This window comes from Macaca nemestrina, chromosome 15 (genome assembly GCF_043159975.1).
Source record: "Macaca nemestrina isolate mMacNem1 chromosome 15, mMacNem.hap1, whole genome shotgun sequence".
NCBI lineage: Eukaryota > Metazoa > Chordata > Mammalia > Primates > Cercopithecidae > Macaca > Macaca nemestrina.
In genome coordinates this window covers 109,324,266-109,340,946 of record NC_092139.1, presented here as the reverse complement: position 1 = coordinate 109,340,946, position 16,681 = coordinate 109,324,266, and the positions used below count along the sequence as shown (strand labels likewise).

At 46.5% G+C, this 16,681-nt stretch overlaps 1 protein-coding gene across 2 annotated transcripts in view; it reads right to left on the bottom strand.

The window, feature by feature from the left end:
* The window catches only part of LOC105464371 (X-ray repair cross complementing 6), a 38,187-nt gene extending 21,590 nt beyond the window's left edge, over positions 1-16,597 (bottom strand). The window contains exons 1-6 of one of the 2 annotated variants that reach the window (XM_011712203.3): positions 16,441-16,597; positions 15,700-15,796; positions 9,686-9,798; positions 2,621-2,759; positions 2,104-2,358; positions 1,095-1,278 (exon numbers count right to left, since the gene is read on the bottom strand). In XM_011712203.3, coding sequence (XP_011710505.1) covers positions 1,095-1,278; positions 2,104-2,358; positions 2,621-2,759; positions 9,686-9,798; positions 15,700-15,781 — 773 coding nt within the window. In that variant the 5' untranslated portion in view covers positions 15,782-15,796; positions 16,441-16,597. Of the gene's footprint in view, positions 1-1,094; positions 1,279-2,103; positions 2,359-2,620; positions 2,760-9,685; positions 9,799-15,699; positions 15,797-16,194; positions 16,343-16,440 lie in introns of those variants that run through there. The other variant, XM_011712204.2, reaches the window with a different exon arrangement.
* Positions 16,598-16,681: the final 84 nt, after the last annotated feature.

Genomic DNA, 16,681 nt, shown 5'->3' with positions numbered 1-16,681 from the left:
ACCTCGTGATCCACCCGCCTCGGCATCCCAAAGTGCTGTGATTGCAGGGCGTGAGCCACCACGTCTGGCCTGTATCATAATTTTATTGTATCTTTTCTACACCTTTAGATATATTTAGATACACAAATACCACTGCCTACAGTAAACAGTATAGTAATATGCTGTACAGGTTTGTGGCCTAAGAGCAATAGGCTAACCACATAGCCCAGGTATGTAGTAGGCTGTATTCTCTGGGTGTGTGAAATACCCTCTATGTTTGCACAATGACAAAACAGCCTAATGATGCAATTCCATCACTAATTAACACATGACTGTGCTAGTCAGTACAGCTGAGGATACTCTTAGACCATAACTGTTTACCCCCAGGAAATGGAGGGCTGTGTTATTTTAGAGAAATATCATGCCAGCTCTTGCCAGAGATAAAGCAGCAAATTGCTTCTGGTATCCTGAAATAAAGCAAGTGTTTTAGAGGAATACAATGAGGCAGTGGCACAGTCGAGTTAAGTAGCCAGGCAGGTCAAAGCAATGTGCTGCTTCTGGTTTGTTAAGAAATGTGTAGCAGTGCATTGCTTCTGATTTTTTTTTTTTTTTTTCAGGTAGAAAGAGGGGGCCGGGCGCGGTGGCTCAAGCCTGTAATCCCAGCACTTTGGGAGGCCGAGACGGGCGGATCACTAGGTCAGGAGATCGAGACCATCCTGGCTAACACGGTGAAACCCCGTCTCTACTAAAAAATACAAAAAACTAGCCGGGCGAGGTGGCGGGCGCCTGTAGTCCCAGCTACTCAGGAGGCTGAGACAGGAGAATGGCCCAAACCCGGGAGGCGGAGCTTGCAGTGAGCTGAGATCCGGCCACTGCACTCCAGCCGGGCCACAGAGCGAGACTCCGTCTCAAAAAAACAAAAAAAAAAAAAAAAAAAAAAGGAAAAAAGAAAGAGGGTCTTGCCACGTTGCCCAAGCTGGTCTCAAACTCCTAGGCTCAAGCAATCCGCCCGCCTTGGCCTCCCAAAGTGTTGGAATTACAGGTGTGAGCCACCACGCCCAGCCTGCTTCTGACATAAGGGCAGTGTAGGCAGCTGACCCGGGCTGAGTGCACACCTGCTGAGTGCTCGCTTCCTGGTCTCCTTGGCGCGAACCTTCCGCAACAGGTCTTCTAGCTTGCTGGATTCCTCAAAGTGAACCCTGAGGTCCTCATCCTCTGCTATGCTGATGATATCTCTGTAGAACAAGGATATGTCAAAGCCCCCAGGTTTCTTCAGGTGCATCAAGTCAAGGAAGATGCCTGTTGCAAGGGTAAACAAAAGGGAGGGAGGAAAAAACAATTTTCAGCAAGTGAGAAGTTCTTCCAGTTAAAACTGAAACATGCATTTAAAAGCTCCCTGAAAATTAGACTATTAACATTTTCAGGACTCAGAGAAAGTGGCTAAGGAAATCAACTGCTATAATGACTTCACACAACTTTTCAAATAATCACCATTCGTGGTAATATTAAAGTCAATACAACTGGCCAGGCGCAGTGGCTCACACCTGTAATCCCCAGCACTTTGGGAGAGTCAAGTGGTGGATCATCTGCAGTTCAGAGTTCGAGACCAGCCTGGTCAACGTGGTGAAACCCCATGTCTACTAAAAATACAAAAATTAGCTGGGCACAGTGGCTCATGCCTGTAATTCCAGCTAGTTGGGAGGCTGAGGTAGGTGAATCGCTTGAACCTGGAAGGCGGAGGTTGCAGTAAGCCAAGATTGTGCCACTGCACTCCAGCCTGGGTGACACAGTGAGACTCTGTCTCAAAAAAAAAAGGCAAGACAATCTTGTTCTGACAGAGTCCTTCAGATAGCTAATGGCATGGCCATCTGCAGTGTTAATGTTACACAGGAGTCTTCTCCTGGCTTCACTTTATTTTTTTCATTTTACTCTAACTGGTAAAAAGCAAATGCTTGAAGTCAGGTACACAGAAAGCAATAAAACTGCACTAGGCACAATGGCACATGCCTATAGTCCCAGCTACTTTGGAGGCTGAGGCTGAGCCAAGACTCCTGAACTCCTAAAACAACAACAACAAAAACAACAATTAAGTGCCAATTTAAGAGAACAGGGAAATATGCCCACCTGTATCTCGGAGATCACCTGCTTTGGTCCTGGCCCGGCTGGCTTTGGCACTGTCATTGCCATGGGGGTTGTCTTCATTGGTGAACAGCATGATCCTCTTATGACTCATCTTGAATTGGACATCACTGAAGAGGTTGGCACAGACCCACAGCACCTCACTGAGTGAGTAGTCAGATCCATGGCCCATTAGGTCTTGGAAACGTTTTTGTCCTTGCTGCCCCTTAAACTGGTCAAGCTCCAGAATTCGTTTTGCACCTGATCAGAGGTAGGGAGTCAAATGGAAGGAAAAATCAGAATAATGTCAGTGGTTGCCTTTACCACAAGGCTAACAGAAGGACCCTTTCTCACCCCAGAGCTGTTTAACCCATTTAACAAAGTCCACATCGAGCAAGGTCCCCTTATGCAAGAAAGCATACTCCTAGACAAGATGTAACTTGCTTCCTTCTCCACTCCTCTTTGTTCAGAGTACCGACATTCTCATATATAAGGGAAAAGCTGATCTTAGAATATTACTGACCCGGATTATCCAGCTCCTGTAAGACGTAAATATTTTTAAAGTTCACTGAATTTTTGTCTTTCTCGGTACCATAGAACACCACAGCCAGGAGATCTCGATCACTGCTTATGATCTTACTGATGTACACACTTTGGATACACTGAAAAAAATAAAAATTTAATTAATATTTACTTACCATTAAATGTAAGCTCCATAAGTGCTCAGTACCTATTAGTTGCTCAAAATATATTTGCTGAATTTGTACATGGCACTAAAATACGGCATGACCCCTACCTTCAAGAGTAATGAATCAGTGAGAGTAATGGACATAAATATCAAATTTTAACAAAAACCAGAATGCAGTAAGTATACATTAGAAGTATAAGCAGTCCCTGCCATAGAAATCAGAGAATTAATAATACGTATATTCAGGTCAGGCACAGTGGCTCACATCTGTAGTAATTCCAGCACTTTGGGAGGCTGAGGTGGGTCACTTGAGCCCAGGAATTTGAGACCAGCCTGGGCAACATAGTGAAACTCCATCTCCACAAAACAAAAAACAAAAAAATTAGCTGGGTATGGTGTCACAGGGTCCCAGTTACTTGGGAGGCAGAGGTGAAAGATCGCTTGACCCCTGGAGGTGAAGGCTGCAGTGAGCAGAGATCGCACCACTACAGTCCAGCCTGGGCAAGAGTGAGACCCTGTCTAAAGAAAAAAGAAAAGTATCAGAGGGAGGAAACTGTGCTATGGGAGTTGGGGGGAAGCCAAGCATTAGAATCAGAGCACCTGGAGTTGAGTCCTACTGATGGCACTTACTTAACTGGCTGAATTCGGAGAGGTCATGTGATCTTTCGAGTACCCTGGTATCAGGAAACTGAGTTTATATATACAGATGGCCCTCCATATCTGCTAGTTCTGCATCTATGTGTTCAACCAACCTCAAATCTCAAATATTCAGGAAAAACAAATTCCACAGTTTCAAAAGGCAAAACCTGAATTTGCCATGTGTCAAGTACTACAACAAACCCACGTGAATGAAGTGATGCACAGGCATTGTATTAGGTACTATGAGTAACCTAGAGATGACTTAAAGTATAGCGGAGGATGTGTGTAGGTTATATGCAAATACCATGCCATTTTATTTAAGGGACTTGGGCATCCTCAGATTTTGGAATCCACGGGGAGTCCTGGAACCAATTCCCTCAATAACAAGGGATGACTACATAAAATAATTACAATGCTTAAGTATATGTGACCTGAAAATAAGTCAGTAACTACCAGTAAGAGCATCCTTGAAATAAAATTGCTTAACCACACAGTTAAAGACATCAGTATTCCTGGCCAGGCGTGGTGGCTCAAGCCTGTAATCCCTGCACTTTGGGAGGCCGAGACGGGCGGATCACGAGGTCAGGAGATCGAGACCATCCTGGCTAACAAGGTGAAACCCTGTCTCTACTAAAAAATACAAAAAACTAGCCAGGCATGGTGGCGGGCGCCTGTAGTCCCAGCTGCTTGGGAGGCTGAGGCAGGAGAATGGCGTAAACCCGGGAGGCGGAGCTTGCAGTGAGCTGAGATCCGGCCACTGTACTCCAGCCTGGGCGACAGAGCGAGACTCTGTCTCAAAAAAAAAAAAAAAAAAGACATCAGTATTCCAGTTAACAGGAAAAGTCTATCCCTCATATAAACTAATGTCAGCATCAGGTCTTGTAAGAGTTTGTCAGTTCAGCCAGGTACGGCAGCTCATGCCCATAATCCCAGCACTTTGGGAGGCCAAGGCGAGTGGATGACGAGGTCAGGGGCTCGAGACCATTCTGACCAACATGGTGAAACCCCATCTCTACTAAAAACATAAAAATCAGTTGGGTATAGTGGCATGTGCCTGTAATCCTAGCTACTCAGGCAGTTGAGGCAGAAGAATCGCTTGAACTCAGGAGGTGGAGGTTGCAGTGCGCTGAGATTACACCACTGTACTTCAGCCTGGGCGACAGAGTCAGACTCTGTCTCAAAAGAAGGAAAAAGGAAAAAAAAAAAAAAAAAAAAAAAAGTTCATCAGTTCTAGGGGCCTATTTAATTCTGGAGCACTAACAAAATTATGTCTTGGGGCCAGGTACAGTGGCTCACGCCTGTAATCCCAGAACCTTGAGAGGTCAACACAGGCGGATTGCTACAGAAGTTTGAAACCAGCCTAGGCGACAGGGGAAAACAATGTCTCTACAGCCGGGCGCGGTGGCTCAAGCCTGTAATCCCAGCACTTTGGGAGGCCGAGACGGGTGGATCACGAGGTCAGGAGTTCGAGACCATCCTGGCTAACACGGTGAAACCCCGTCTCTACTAAAAAAAATACAAAAAGCTAGCCGGGTGAGGTGGCTGGCGCCTGTAGTCCCAGCTACTCGGGAGGCTGAGGCAGGAGAATGGCGTAAACCCGGGAAGCAGAGCTTGCAGTGAGCTGAGATCCGGCCACCGCACTCCAGCCCGGGCGACAGGCGAGACTCCATCTCAAAAATTAAAAAAAAAAAAAAAAAAAAAATGTCTCTACAAAAAACAAAAAAATTAGCTGGGCATGCACGTGCTTGTAGTCCCAACTACTCAGCTACTTAGGGATGCTGAGGCAGGAGGATCACCTGAGCACAGGAGGTCAAGGCTGCAGTGGGCAGAGACCATGCCACTGTACTCCAGCCTAGGTGACAGAGCAAGACCCTGTCTCAAAAAAAAAATTTAAGTTGTGGAACCTGCAAAGCTGAGGAATAAACCAACCATGGTGATCCCGTCCATGTCCTGCCTGAGCTCCAGCTGGCCTTCGTCCACAGCTATTCTCTTCTTAAATGCAGAATGTGTTCTACAGCTAGTCATTGACAACAATCCACATGGCAAGTAGTCACTTCCATAAATATTTTAATCTACTCCGAGGAGTCTACAAACTTTTAAAAGAATTTGGTAAGGGCTCCTTCTAGGTTCTAAAAAAATTAAAAACAAAAACTAAAACAGAATTTCAGAAAATGTTTTCTATTGCTTATCAAATACTGAATACTTATTATTGGTTATCAAATTGTGCTCATCCATGAATGTCTCATTTCCTTGCTACCTAACACTACATTTTCTTCTGAGGTCTTCAAGCATCAAGGGTTCCATTAACTCTCTGAAATTATAGGTAGAATTGTGAGTACCATGTTTTTGAGGGGAAGGTATGTAGCTGTCATCATATCCTCAAAGAGGTCCATGGTTGGCCGGGCGCAATGGCACATGCCTGTAATCCTAGCACTTTGGGAGGCCAAGGCGGGCAGATCACAAGGTCAGGAGATCAAGACCATCCCGGCTAACACAGTGAAACCCTGCCTCTACTAAAAAATTAAAAAAAAAAAATTAGCCAGGCGTGGTGGTGGGCACCTGTAGTCCCAGCTACCCGGGAGGCTGAGGCAGGAGAAGGGCGTGAACCCGGGAGGTGGAGTTTGCAGTGAGCCAAGTTCATGCCACTGCACTCGAGCCTGGGCAACACAGCGAGACTCCGTCTCAAAAAAAAAAAAAAAAAAAAAAAAAAAGAGGTTCACAGTCTAAAAAAGGTTAAAGCACTGCTCTTCAAAGTGATGGTCTCCAAATCAGTAACATCAGCATCACCTGACAACTTACTAGAAATGCAAATTCTTGGTCCCCATTCTAGATGTAGAGAATCAGAAATTCTGATTCTGGGGCAAGGTTCTGTAGTCTGTTTTAATGCCCTGCAAGTAACTCTGTTTGAGAACCATTTTAAATTAACGATTGTTTTCATTCATGGTTCTATTATTTTATTTCACAAACACACTTTTTTTTTTTTTTTTTGAGACAGAGTATGGCTCTGTCGCCCAGGTTGGAGTGCAATGGTGCCATCTCGGCTTACTGCAATCTCCGCCTCCCAGGTTCAAGTGATTCTCCTGCCTCAGCCTCCTGAGTAGCTGAGAGTACAGGCGCGCACCACCACACCCAGCTAGTTTTTGTATTTTTAGTAGAGACGGGGTTTCACCACTTTGGCCAGGATGATTTTGAACTCTTGACCTCGTGATTCGCCCACCTTGGTCTCCCAAAGTACTAGGATTACAGATATGAGCTACCGTGCCCGGCCTTTTTTTTTTTTTTTTTTTTTAAGGGACAGGGTCTTACTCTGTTGCCCAGGCTAGGGTTCACTGGCACAATCATAGCTCAGTGCAGCCTCAAACTCCTGGGTTCAAGCAATCCTCTCACATCAGCCTCCTGAGTAGTACAGGTGCACACCACCACACTGAGCTTTTTTTTTTTTTTTTTTTGGTGCAAGATACTCTGGTTTGCCAACTACAAGAACAATTCCTTTTTTTTTCTTGAGATGGAGTCTCTGTCACCCAGGCTGGAGTGCAGTGGCGCGATCCTGGCTCACTGCAACCTCCACCTCCAGAGTTCAAGCAATTCTCCTACCTCAGCCTCCCGAATAGCTGGGACTACAGGCCTGCACTACCATGCCCGGCTAATTTTTGATTTTGAGTAGAGTTTCACCATGTTGGCCAAGCTGGTCTCGAACTCCTGACCTCATGTGATTTGCTCACCTCAGCCTCCCAAAGTGCTGGGATTACAGGCGTGAGCCACCACACCCTGCCTACAAGAACTATTTGTACACAAATTAGAACATGAAAAGTTTCTGTTCAGTTCCAAATTCTAAAATTATGAGGCATGAGATATATAATAAATCTGTGAAAATTCCTCTCTATGAAGTACATAAAAGAAGCAGTAATCTTTTTAATTAAGCTGAAATTTAGATAAAAAAGAATCATTTCTAAGCAAACAATTAAAAGGTATTTAATACATTCACAATGTGCCAGGCATAGTGGCACACGTCTTAATCCCAGCCACTGAGGAGGCTGAGGTGGGTGGATTGCTTGAGCTCAGGAGTTCCAAACCAGCCTGAGCAATAGTGGGATACCATCTCGAAAAAAAAAGCAAGGCCAGGTGCAGTGCCTCACGCCTGCAATCCTACCACTTTGGAAGGCCGAGGCGAGCAGATCACAAGGTCAGCGGTCCGAGATCATCCTGGCCAATATGGTGAAACTCCGTTTCTACTAAAAATACAAAAATTAGCTGGGCATGGTGACGCATGCCTGTAATCTCAGCTACTCGAGCGGCTAAGGCAGGAGAATCGTCTGAACCAGGGAGTCGGAGGTTGCAGTGAGCCAAAATTGCACCACCGCACTCCAGCCTGGAGACCGAGCAAGACTCTATCTCAAAAATAAATAAATAAAAATTTTTAAAAAGCATAAATACACACACAAGGCTGGGCGCAGTGGCTCAAGCCTGTAATTCCAGCACTTTGGGAGGCCGAGGCGGGCAGATCACGAGTTCAGGAGATCGAGACTATCCTGGCTAACACGGTGAAACCCCGTCTCTACTAAAAATACAAAAAATTAGCCAGGCATGGTGGCAGGCGCCTGCAGTCCCAGCTACTCCAGAGGCTAAGGTAGGAGATTGGCGTGAACCCGGAAGGCAGAGTTTGCAGTGAGCAGAGATCGCGCCACTGCACTCCAGCCTAAGCGACAGAGTGAGACTCCATCTCAAAAAAATAATAAAAATAAAAATAAAAAAATACACACACAAACATTCACAATGTTGTGCAACTACCAACTCTAGTTCCAAAAAATTTTCATCACCCCAAAAGCAAACCCAGTACCCACTAAGCAGTTGCTCCCCGTTCATCTATTCCCTGTGCCTCAGGTAACCAACCACCACTCTGCATTAAGAACTTACCTATTCTGGATATTTCATGCAAATGAAATCATACAATATTTGACTTTTTGTATCTGGCTTCTGTCACTTAGCATAATGCTTTCAAGGTTCATCTACTTTGTAGTACGTATCAATTCTTCATTCTTTTTCATGGAATGTATATCCATACGCCACTGTTTAGCCATTTGAAATGTTTTGGAATAAGATAGAGGTGGTGTCTGCATAACATTGTGAATGTGTCATTGAATTGTAAACTTTCAAATGGTTAATTTTATGTTACATGAAACACAACCTCTAAAGAAACAAAAACAGGCCAGGCACAGTCAATCACACCCATTTCTCCACAACCTTGCCAACACTTCTTATTTTCTGCTGGTGTTTTTTAAATTTTAGTTTGTTTATATAGTGGGTATGAGTGATAGTTCATTATGATTTTCATTTGCCTTTCTCTAATGACTAAACATGCTGAGTATCTTTTCCTGTGCTTGTTGGACATCTGCGTATCTTTGGAAAAATGTCCTGTCTTTTTTTTTTTTCTTTGAGACAAGAGTCTCACTCTGTTGCCCAAGCTGGAGTACAGTGGTGCAATCTCAGCTCACTGCAACCTCCATCTCCCGGGTTTAAGAGATTCTCCTGCCTTAGCCTCCTGAGTACCTGGGACTACAGAAGCGCACCACCCTGTCTGGCTAATTATTTTTGCATTATTAGCAGAGACGAGGTTTCACCATGTTGGCCAACCTGGTCTCCAACTCCTGACCTCATGATCCGCCCGCCTCCGCCTCCCAAAGTGCTGGGATTACAGACACGAGCCACCACGCCCGGCAGGAGAAATGTCTTTTCAAGTCCTGTGCCTGTTTTAAAATTGAAGTTGCCTTTTTATTGTAGCCATCTTCCCCAACCACAGGTAGCAGTCAACTCCCAAGTATCACTCACTCTTTTCCACACTATAACTGCAGGAACTTCCCTTCCTCCTTTATACTCTCATCTCTGCAAGAAGAGGCGCCTACTTCTTTTTTGTGGTGTTTTTTTTTTTGTTTTTTGAGACAGTCTTGCTGTCTTACCTATGCTGGAGTACAATGAGCAGCACAATCCAAGCTCACTGCAGCCTTGATCTCCTGGGCTCAAGCAATCCTCTTGCCTCGGCCTCCCTAGCAGCTAGGACTACAGGAGTGCACCACTACATCTGGATGATCTGTGTATTTTCTGTAGAGACGGGGTTTCTCCATGTTACCAGGTTGGTCTCAAACTCCTAGGCTCAAGTGATCTCCCCGTCTCGGCATCCCAATGTACTGAGATTACAGGCATGAGCCACCATGCCCAGTCGATACTGTTTTTAAATTTGTCTTAAACTAAAAGGTAGTCTCTTACCTGGATGCTCATGTCAAAAGGTGTCAACTCATCTTCACTCTGAGATTCAAACATAGCCTTGGAGGCATCAACCAAAAAAATCAAACTATCTCTTCCTGAATATTTATAGTCTCCTATGGGGAAAAAAGTGGAAGAAAATGTTTATCCTTGTATTTGTATTTGTTTACCATATAAAACAAAGGCCATAAAGTATAACCTAATCAATTATTATAAAGTGAACAACCATAAAATCTCCACCTATGTCAGGAAATTGAGTCTTGCCAGACACCCCAGAAATCCCTCATAATTATATTCCTTCCCAATTACAACACCCATCTCCCCCAAAAAAGTCAATATCCTGGTTTTTTTTTTGTTTTTTTTTTTTTTTTTTGAGATACAGTCTCACTCCCATCACCCAGGCTGGAGTGCAGTGACACAATCACAGCTTACTGCAACCTTGAACTCCTGGGCTCAAGCTATCCTCCTGCCTCAGCCTCCCGAGTAACTGGGACTACAGGTGTATGCCACCATGACCAGCTAATTTTTTAAATTTACTGTAGAGATGGTATCGTGATGCACTGCCCAGGCTGTTCTCAAACTTCTGAGCTCAGGCAATCCTTCCGCCTAGGCCTCTATTTTTTTTTTTTGAGACGGAGTCTCGTTCTATTGCCAGGCTGGAGTACGGTGGCGTGATCCCAGCTCACTACCACCTCCGCCTCCCAGTGTCAAGCGATTCTCCTGCCTCAGCCTCCCGAGTAGCTGGGATTATAGCCGCCCGCTACCACGCTCAGCTAATTTTATATTTTTAGTAGAGACAGGGTTTCACCATGTTGGCCAGGTTGGTCTTGAACTCCTGACCTCAGGTGACCTACCCACCTCAGCCTCCCAAGTGCTGGGATTACAGGCGTGAGCCACTGCACCCAGGCCTGCCCTGGCCTAAGAGCTAGGATTATAGCCATGATCTACCACACACCCACCCGTTTCTTTATAATTTTATCACCCAAAACTACATTTCTAAACATTACCTTTGACTTACTGTTTCTGAAGCCTCTTCATCTACAGATACCCTCTCTTTTTTCCCTTGTAATTTATTTGCTGAAGAGCCAAGATGCTTTGTACTATACACTTATCCACATTCTGGATTTTGCTGATTGCCTTTTTAAAAAAATTAATTAGGTGGGGCACAGTGGCTCATGTCTGTAATCAACACTTTGGGAGAACAAGGCAGGCGGATCACTTGAGGTCAGGAGTTCGAGACCAGCCTGGTCAACATGGTGAAACCCCGCCTCTACTGAAAATACAAAATTAGGCCGGGCGTGGTGGGTCACGCCTGTAATCCCAGCACTTTGGGAGGCCGAGGCAGGCGGATCACGAGGTCAGGAGATCGAGACCATCCTGGCTAACACGGTGAAACCCCGTCTCTACTAAAAATACAAAAAATTAGCTGGTTATTGTGGCGGGCGCCTGTAGTCCCAGCTACTCGGGAGGCTAAGGCAGGAGAATGGCGTGAACCCGGGAGGCGGAGCTTGCAGTGAGCTGAGATCGCACCACTGCACTCTAGCCTGGGCAACAGAGCAAGACTCTGTCTCAAATAAAAAAAAAAAAAAAAATTAGCCGGGCGTGGTGGTGAGCACCTGCAGTCCCAGCTACTTGGGAGGCTAAGGCAGGGAAATGGCATGAACCCGGGAGGCGGAGCTTGCAGTGAGCCGAGATCACGCCACTGTACTCCAGCCTGGGCGACAGAGTGAGACTCCATCTCAAAACACAACAAAACAAAAAAAATTAGCCAGGCATGGTGGTGCCCACCTGTAATCCCAGCTAATTGGCAGGCTGAGGTAGGATAATCACTTGAACCCAGGAGGCAGAGGTTGCAGTGAGCAGAGATCACACCACTACTCTCCAGCCTGGGCCACAGAGCAAGACTACGTCTCAAAAATAAATAAATTATTATTTTGGCCAGGCACAGTGGCTCACGCCTATAATCCCAGCACTTTGGGAGGCCAAGGCGTGTGGATCATGAGGACAAAAGATTGAGACCATTCGGGACAACACAGTGAAACCCCATCTCTACTAAAAATACAAAAACTAGCTGTGTGTGGTGGCACATGCCTGTAACTAGAGAGGCTGAGGTAGGAGAATTGCTTGAACCTGGGATGCGGAGGCTGCAGTGAGCCAAGATTGTGCCACTGCACTCCAGTTTGGGTGACACAGTGAGACCCTGTTTCAAAAAAAATAAAAATAAATAAATGGCAGGGCATGGTGGCTCATGCCTATAATCCCAGCACCTTAGGAGGCCGAGGCATGTAGATCAAGAGGTCGAGATTGAAACCATCCTGGACAACATGGTGAAACCCCATCTCTACTAAAAATACAAAAACTAGCTGTGTGTGGTGGCGCATGCCTGTAATTCCAGCTACTAGGGAGGGTGAGGCAGGAGAATCGCTTGAACCCAGGAGGCAGAGGTTGCAGCGAGCCAAGACTACGCCACTGCCCTCCAGCCTGACGACAGAGACTCCATCTCAAATAAATAAATAAAATTAATGAATTAATCATTTTAGAAACAGAGTCTTGTTCTCTCACACAGGCTGGAACACAGTGGCGCAATCATAGCTTACTGCAGCCTTGAACTTCTGGGCTTGATCGATCCTCTGCCGCAGCCTCCCAAAGTATTGGGATTACAGGCATGAGCCACCTTGCCGGGCCTGCTGATTGACCTCTTTTGGTGCAGATTAACATAGTCCTCTGTCCTTCCTACTAAGGACCTAGAGAGGCTTAATCAGATTCAGGTTTTCTTTCTTCAGCATGACTCTATCGTAAGTAACGTGTTTTTTCCTAAAAAGGTATATAACGTCTGGTTATCTCCAAGTAACTGGGATTACAGGCATGTGCCACCATGCCCAGCTAATTTTCTACATTTAGTAGAGATGGGGTTTCACCATGTTGGTCAGGCTGGTCTCAAACTCCTGACTTCAGGTGATCCACCCGCCTTGGCCTCCCAAAGTGCCAGGATTACAGGCATAAGCCACCACGCCTGGTTTATTTTATTTTTATTTTTTTGAGACGGAATCATGCTGTCGCCCAGGCTGGAGTGCAGTCATGCGATCTCGGCTCACTGCAAGCTCCGCCTCCCGGGTTCAAGCCATTCTCCTGCCTCAGCCTCCAGAGTAGTTGGGACTACAGGCACCTGCCACCACACCTGGCTAATTTTTGGTATTTTTTTAGTAGAGACAGGGTTTCACCATGTTAGTCAGGATGGTCTCGATCTCCTGACCTCGTGATCCACCCACCTCAGCCTCCCAAAGTGCTGGGATTATAGACCTGAGCCACCACGAACGGCCCGTTTTACTTTTTTGAGACAGGGTTTCACTCTGTAGCCCAGGCTGGAATGCAGTGTTGCAATCTTGGTTCACTGTAGCCTCTGCCTCCCGGGTTCAAGCAATTTTTGTGCCTCAGTCTCCTAAGCAGCTGAGGCTACAGGTGCATGTCACCACAGACTCAACTAATTTTTGCATTTTTTAGTAGAGACGGCGTTTTGCCATGTTGGCCAGGCTGGTCTTTAACCCCTGACTTCAGGTGATCTGCTCCCAAAGTGTTGGGATTACAGACGTGAGCCACCACACCCGGCCAAATTGTGGTATATTTAAAATGAGCTATAGGCCAGGCACGGTTGCTTACACCTGTAATCCCAGCACTTTGGGAGGCCGAGGTGGGCGAATCACCTAAGGCCAGGAGTTCAAGACCAGCCTGGCCAACATGGCGAAACACTGTCTCTACCAAAAATACAAAAATTAGCCAGGTGTGGTGGTGCACATGCCTGTGTTCCCAGCTGCTCGGGAGGCTGAGATGGGAGAATAGCTTGAACCGGGGTGGTGGAGGTTGCAGTGAGCCGAGATTGAGCCACTGCACTCCAGCCTCGGCAACAGAGTGAGACTCTGTCTCAGTAAATAAATAAATAAATAAAAGGAGTTACAGAGATTAAATACATGTACTTGCAAGGAAAGATATATCCATGCTACAACAATAAGAAAAAAAGGTAGAACACAAAATTATGTACATTTGTTTAAAATTATATTTGGAAGACTGGTGTAAATTAAAATGGCAAAAATGTATATGCACCATCGTTACAACAATACAAGAAATCAGATACAGGCTGGACATAGAGGCTCATGACTATAAACCTAGAACTCTGGGAGGCCAAGGCTGGGGGGGAATCGCTTGAGGCCAGGAGTTTGAGAGCAGCCTGATCAACATAGCAAGACCCTGTCTCTACAAAAAATTAAAAAATTATTGGGAGTTGGTGGCACTTTAGTACCAGCTACTGAGATAGCTGAAGCAGGAGGATCACTTGAGCCTGGGAGTTTGAGGTTATAGGGAGCTATGATGATCTCACCACTGCACTCCAGCCTGTCTCTATCAAAAAATTAAAAAACAGGTATATAATTTATTAGGAAATAAAGATTGAAAGATACTTGAAGGAAAAATACAAAAATGTCAAAATGCTGGTAGCAGTTGTGTTAGGGTGGTAGATTATACAGATTATGGCAAATTTTTTAATTTTTTTTTTTTTTTTTTTTTTTTTTTTGAGACGGAGTCTCACACTGTTGCCCAGGCTGGAGTGCAGTGGCGCGATCTCGGCTCACTGCAAGCTCCGCCTCCCGGGTTCCCGCCATTCTCCTGCCTCAGCCTCCTGAGTAGCTGGGACTACAGGCGCCCGCCACCGCGCCCGGCTAATTTTTTGTATTTTTAGTAGAGACGGGGTTTCACTGTGGTCTCGATCTCCTGACCTTGTGATCCGCCCGCCTCGGCCTCCCAAAGTGCTGGGATTACATGCTTGAGCCACCGTGCCCGGCCAAATTTTTTAATTTTTTATATATTGCCCACGTTTCTTTTTTTTTTTTTTGAGACAGAGTCTCGCTAAGTCGCCCGGGCTGGAGTGCAGTGGCGCCATCTCGGCTCACTACAAGCTCCGCCTGCCGGGTTCGCACCATTCTCCTGCCTCAGCCTCGCAGTAGCTGGGACTACAGGTGCTTGCCACCATGCCCGGTTAATTATTTGTATTTTTTTTTAGTAGAGACAGGGTTTCATCGTGTTAGCCAGGATGGTCTCGATCTCCTGACCTCGTGATCCGCCCGCCTCGGCCTCCCAAAGTGCTGGAATTAGTCTTGAGACACCGCGCCTGGCGTTTCTCACTTTTAATAAAAACATTCAAAATTTTGGCCGGACGCGGTGGCTCACGCCTGTAATCCCAGCATTTTGGGAGGCCGAGGACGGTGGATCACAAGATCAGCCCGGCCAAGACGGTGAAACCCCGTCTCTACTAAAAGTACAAAAATTACAGCGCGCCTGTAATCCCAGCTACTTGGGAGGCTGAGGCAGGAGAATCGCTTGAACCTGGGGAGCGGAGGTTGCAGTGAGCCGAGATTGCGCCACTGCACTCCAGCCTGAATGACAGAGCAAGACTCCATCTCAAAAAAAAAAAAAAAATTCAAAAATCGTCCACCCAGGAGTTAAATTAACCAGTATGAAGATTACATGTACCCCTATTTCTCTTCCTTTGTTCTATTGTGTTACTGCGTTGCCTGAACATAACACTCCCAAACCTGGAGGCTACATTGAAAGCATCAATCACTTTCCTGTAACTGTGTTGCTTGCATTTATTCTTTGGTTGGGGTAGTTATTGTAGGGTGGGGGCATTTTTACACTGAGGTCCTGGAATGGTAAAACTACTTTCCTGGATGAGAAGGGTCTCACCTGAACCACTTAAGATTACAAAAAATACTCATGGTCATGGCCATTTATCAGGGCCCAAAAGATGTCAAACTACCAGTGTCCAGAAAAAACTTAGGGCAGACTAGAGTAGGATCTGAATATAAGAGCCTAGGGTAGCTCTGCAAAGTTCAAAGGAAAAAAAGAACTTCACAATTATCTGGGAGGAGAAGGGCATGCCATCAAACAGAAAAGTCCACCCAGCAGAGATGGGCAGGGAAGGTCTTTCTTCCACACACCGAATAGCACTACATGCTGAAGTCACTTACCACTTGCTTCAAGGTTCTCTTCTTGTTCTTCTTCTGCTTCTTCATCGCCCTCGGTTTTGTAATATGACTCCCACCCTGACATGTTGGCTACTGCTCACTAGGCGAAAGACGTGAAAGTCAGTAACAGGCAAATTTAAACCGAAAAAATACCGACCTCTAGCTTCTCGTGAGATCTGTTCTAAAGGCTTGGTTAGTAGTGAGGAACGTGGACGGTAAATCCTGCCGCCTCGAAAGCTCGGCAGTCGCACTGCATGTAAATGCGCATGGGGGCCATCCCAATAACAGCCTCATCTCAGCTATGCCTCACGTTTCAGGGCCCGCGGCGGCCCGCGGAAGCCAGATGCCGGAGGTCCCGCCCCCGGCGCCATTTAGACGATGAAGGATTCCCGCTTCGGAATTCTGTGCTCACTAACGGACCCCCTCGTCCTCAATACCGCCCAAAAACCTCCCCAAATTCCTCAATCACGCCCAATGAGGTCTCAAAGGCAGACAGGCCTCAAGTGCAGGCAGGCCGCAAGCGCAGGAGGGCCTCAAACGCAGGCGGGCCTCAAACGCGAGGTGCCGCCTCCTTCGGGAGGAAGGAGCGTGGTCTCGAGTCTGTCGCTACCCCTCGGATTCGCACACTTAAGGCTAACGGTAACCCTCTAGCAAGGCTATGGGGGCGCGCGACACCGAGCGGGCGAAGCGGGACGAGGCCAGGCCTCGCTGGCGAACAACACAAATGGGTAACGGCCCGCTTACCTTTGGCGCAGAGAAGCGACCAACTTGGACAGAAGACGAGAATCCACGCATGCGCGGGTCCTGTTCTTGGTCCCAATGAACGCCCCCTACGTCATCACGCATGTGCGCACTATTCGCGTCAGGCTGGCACGCACGCTCCCCAACCAGCTTCTACCTACGTCCCTGGCGAAATCAGAGAGCCCCGCCCACTTCTGCAAAGCCACGCCCCCGCCGTACGTCAGGACAATAAGCACATGCGCAA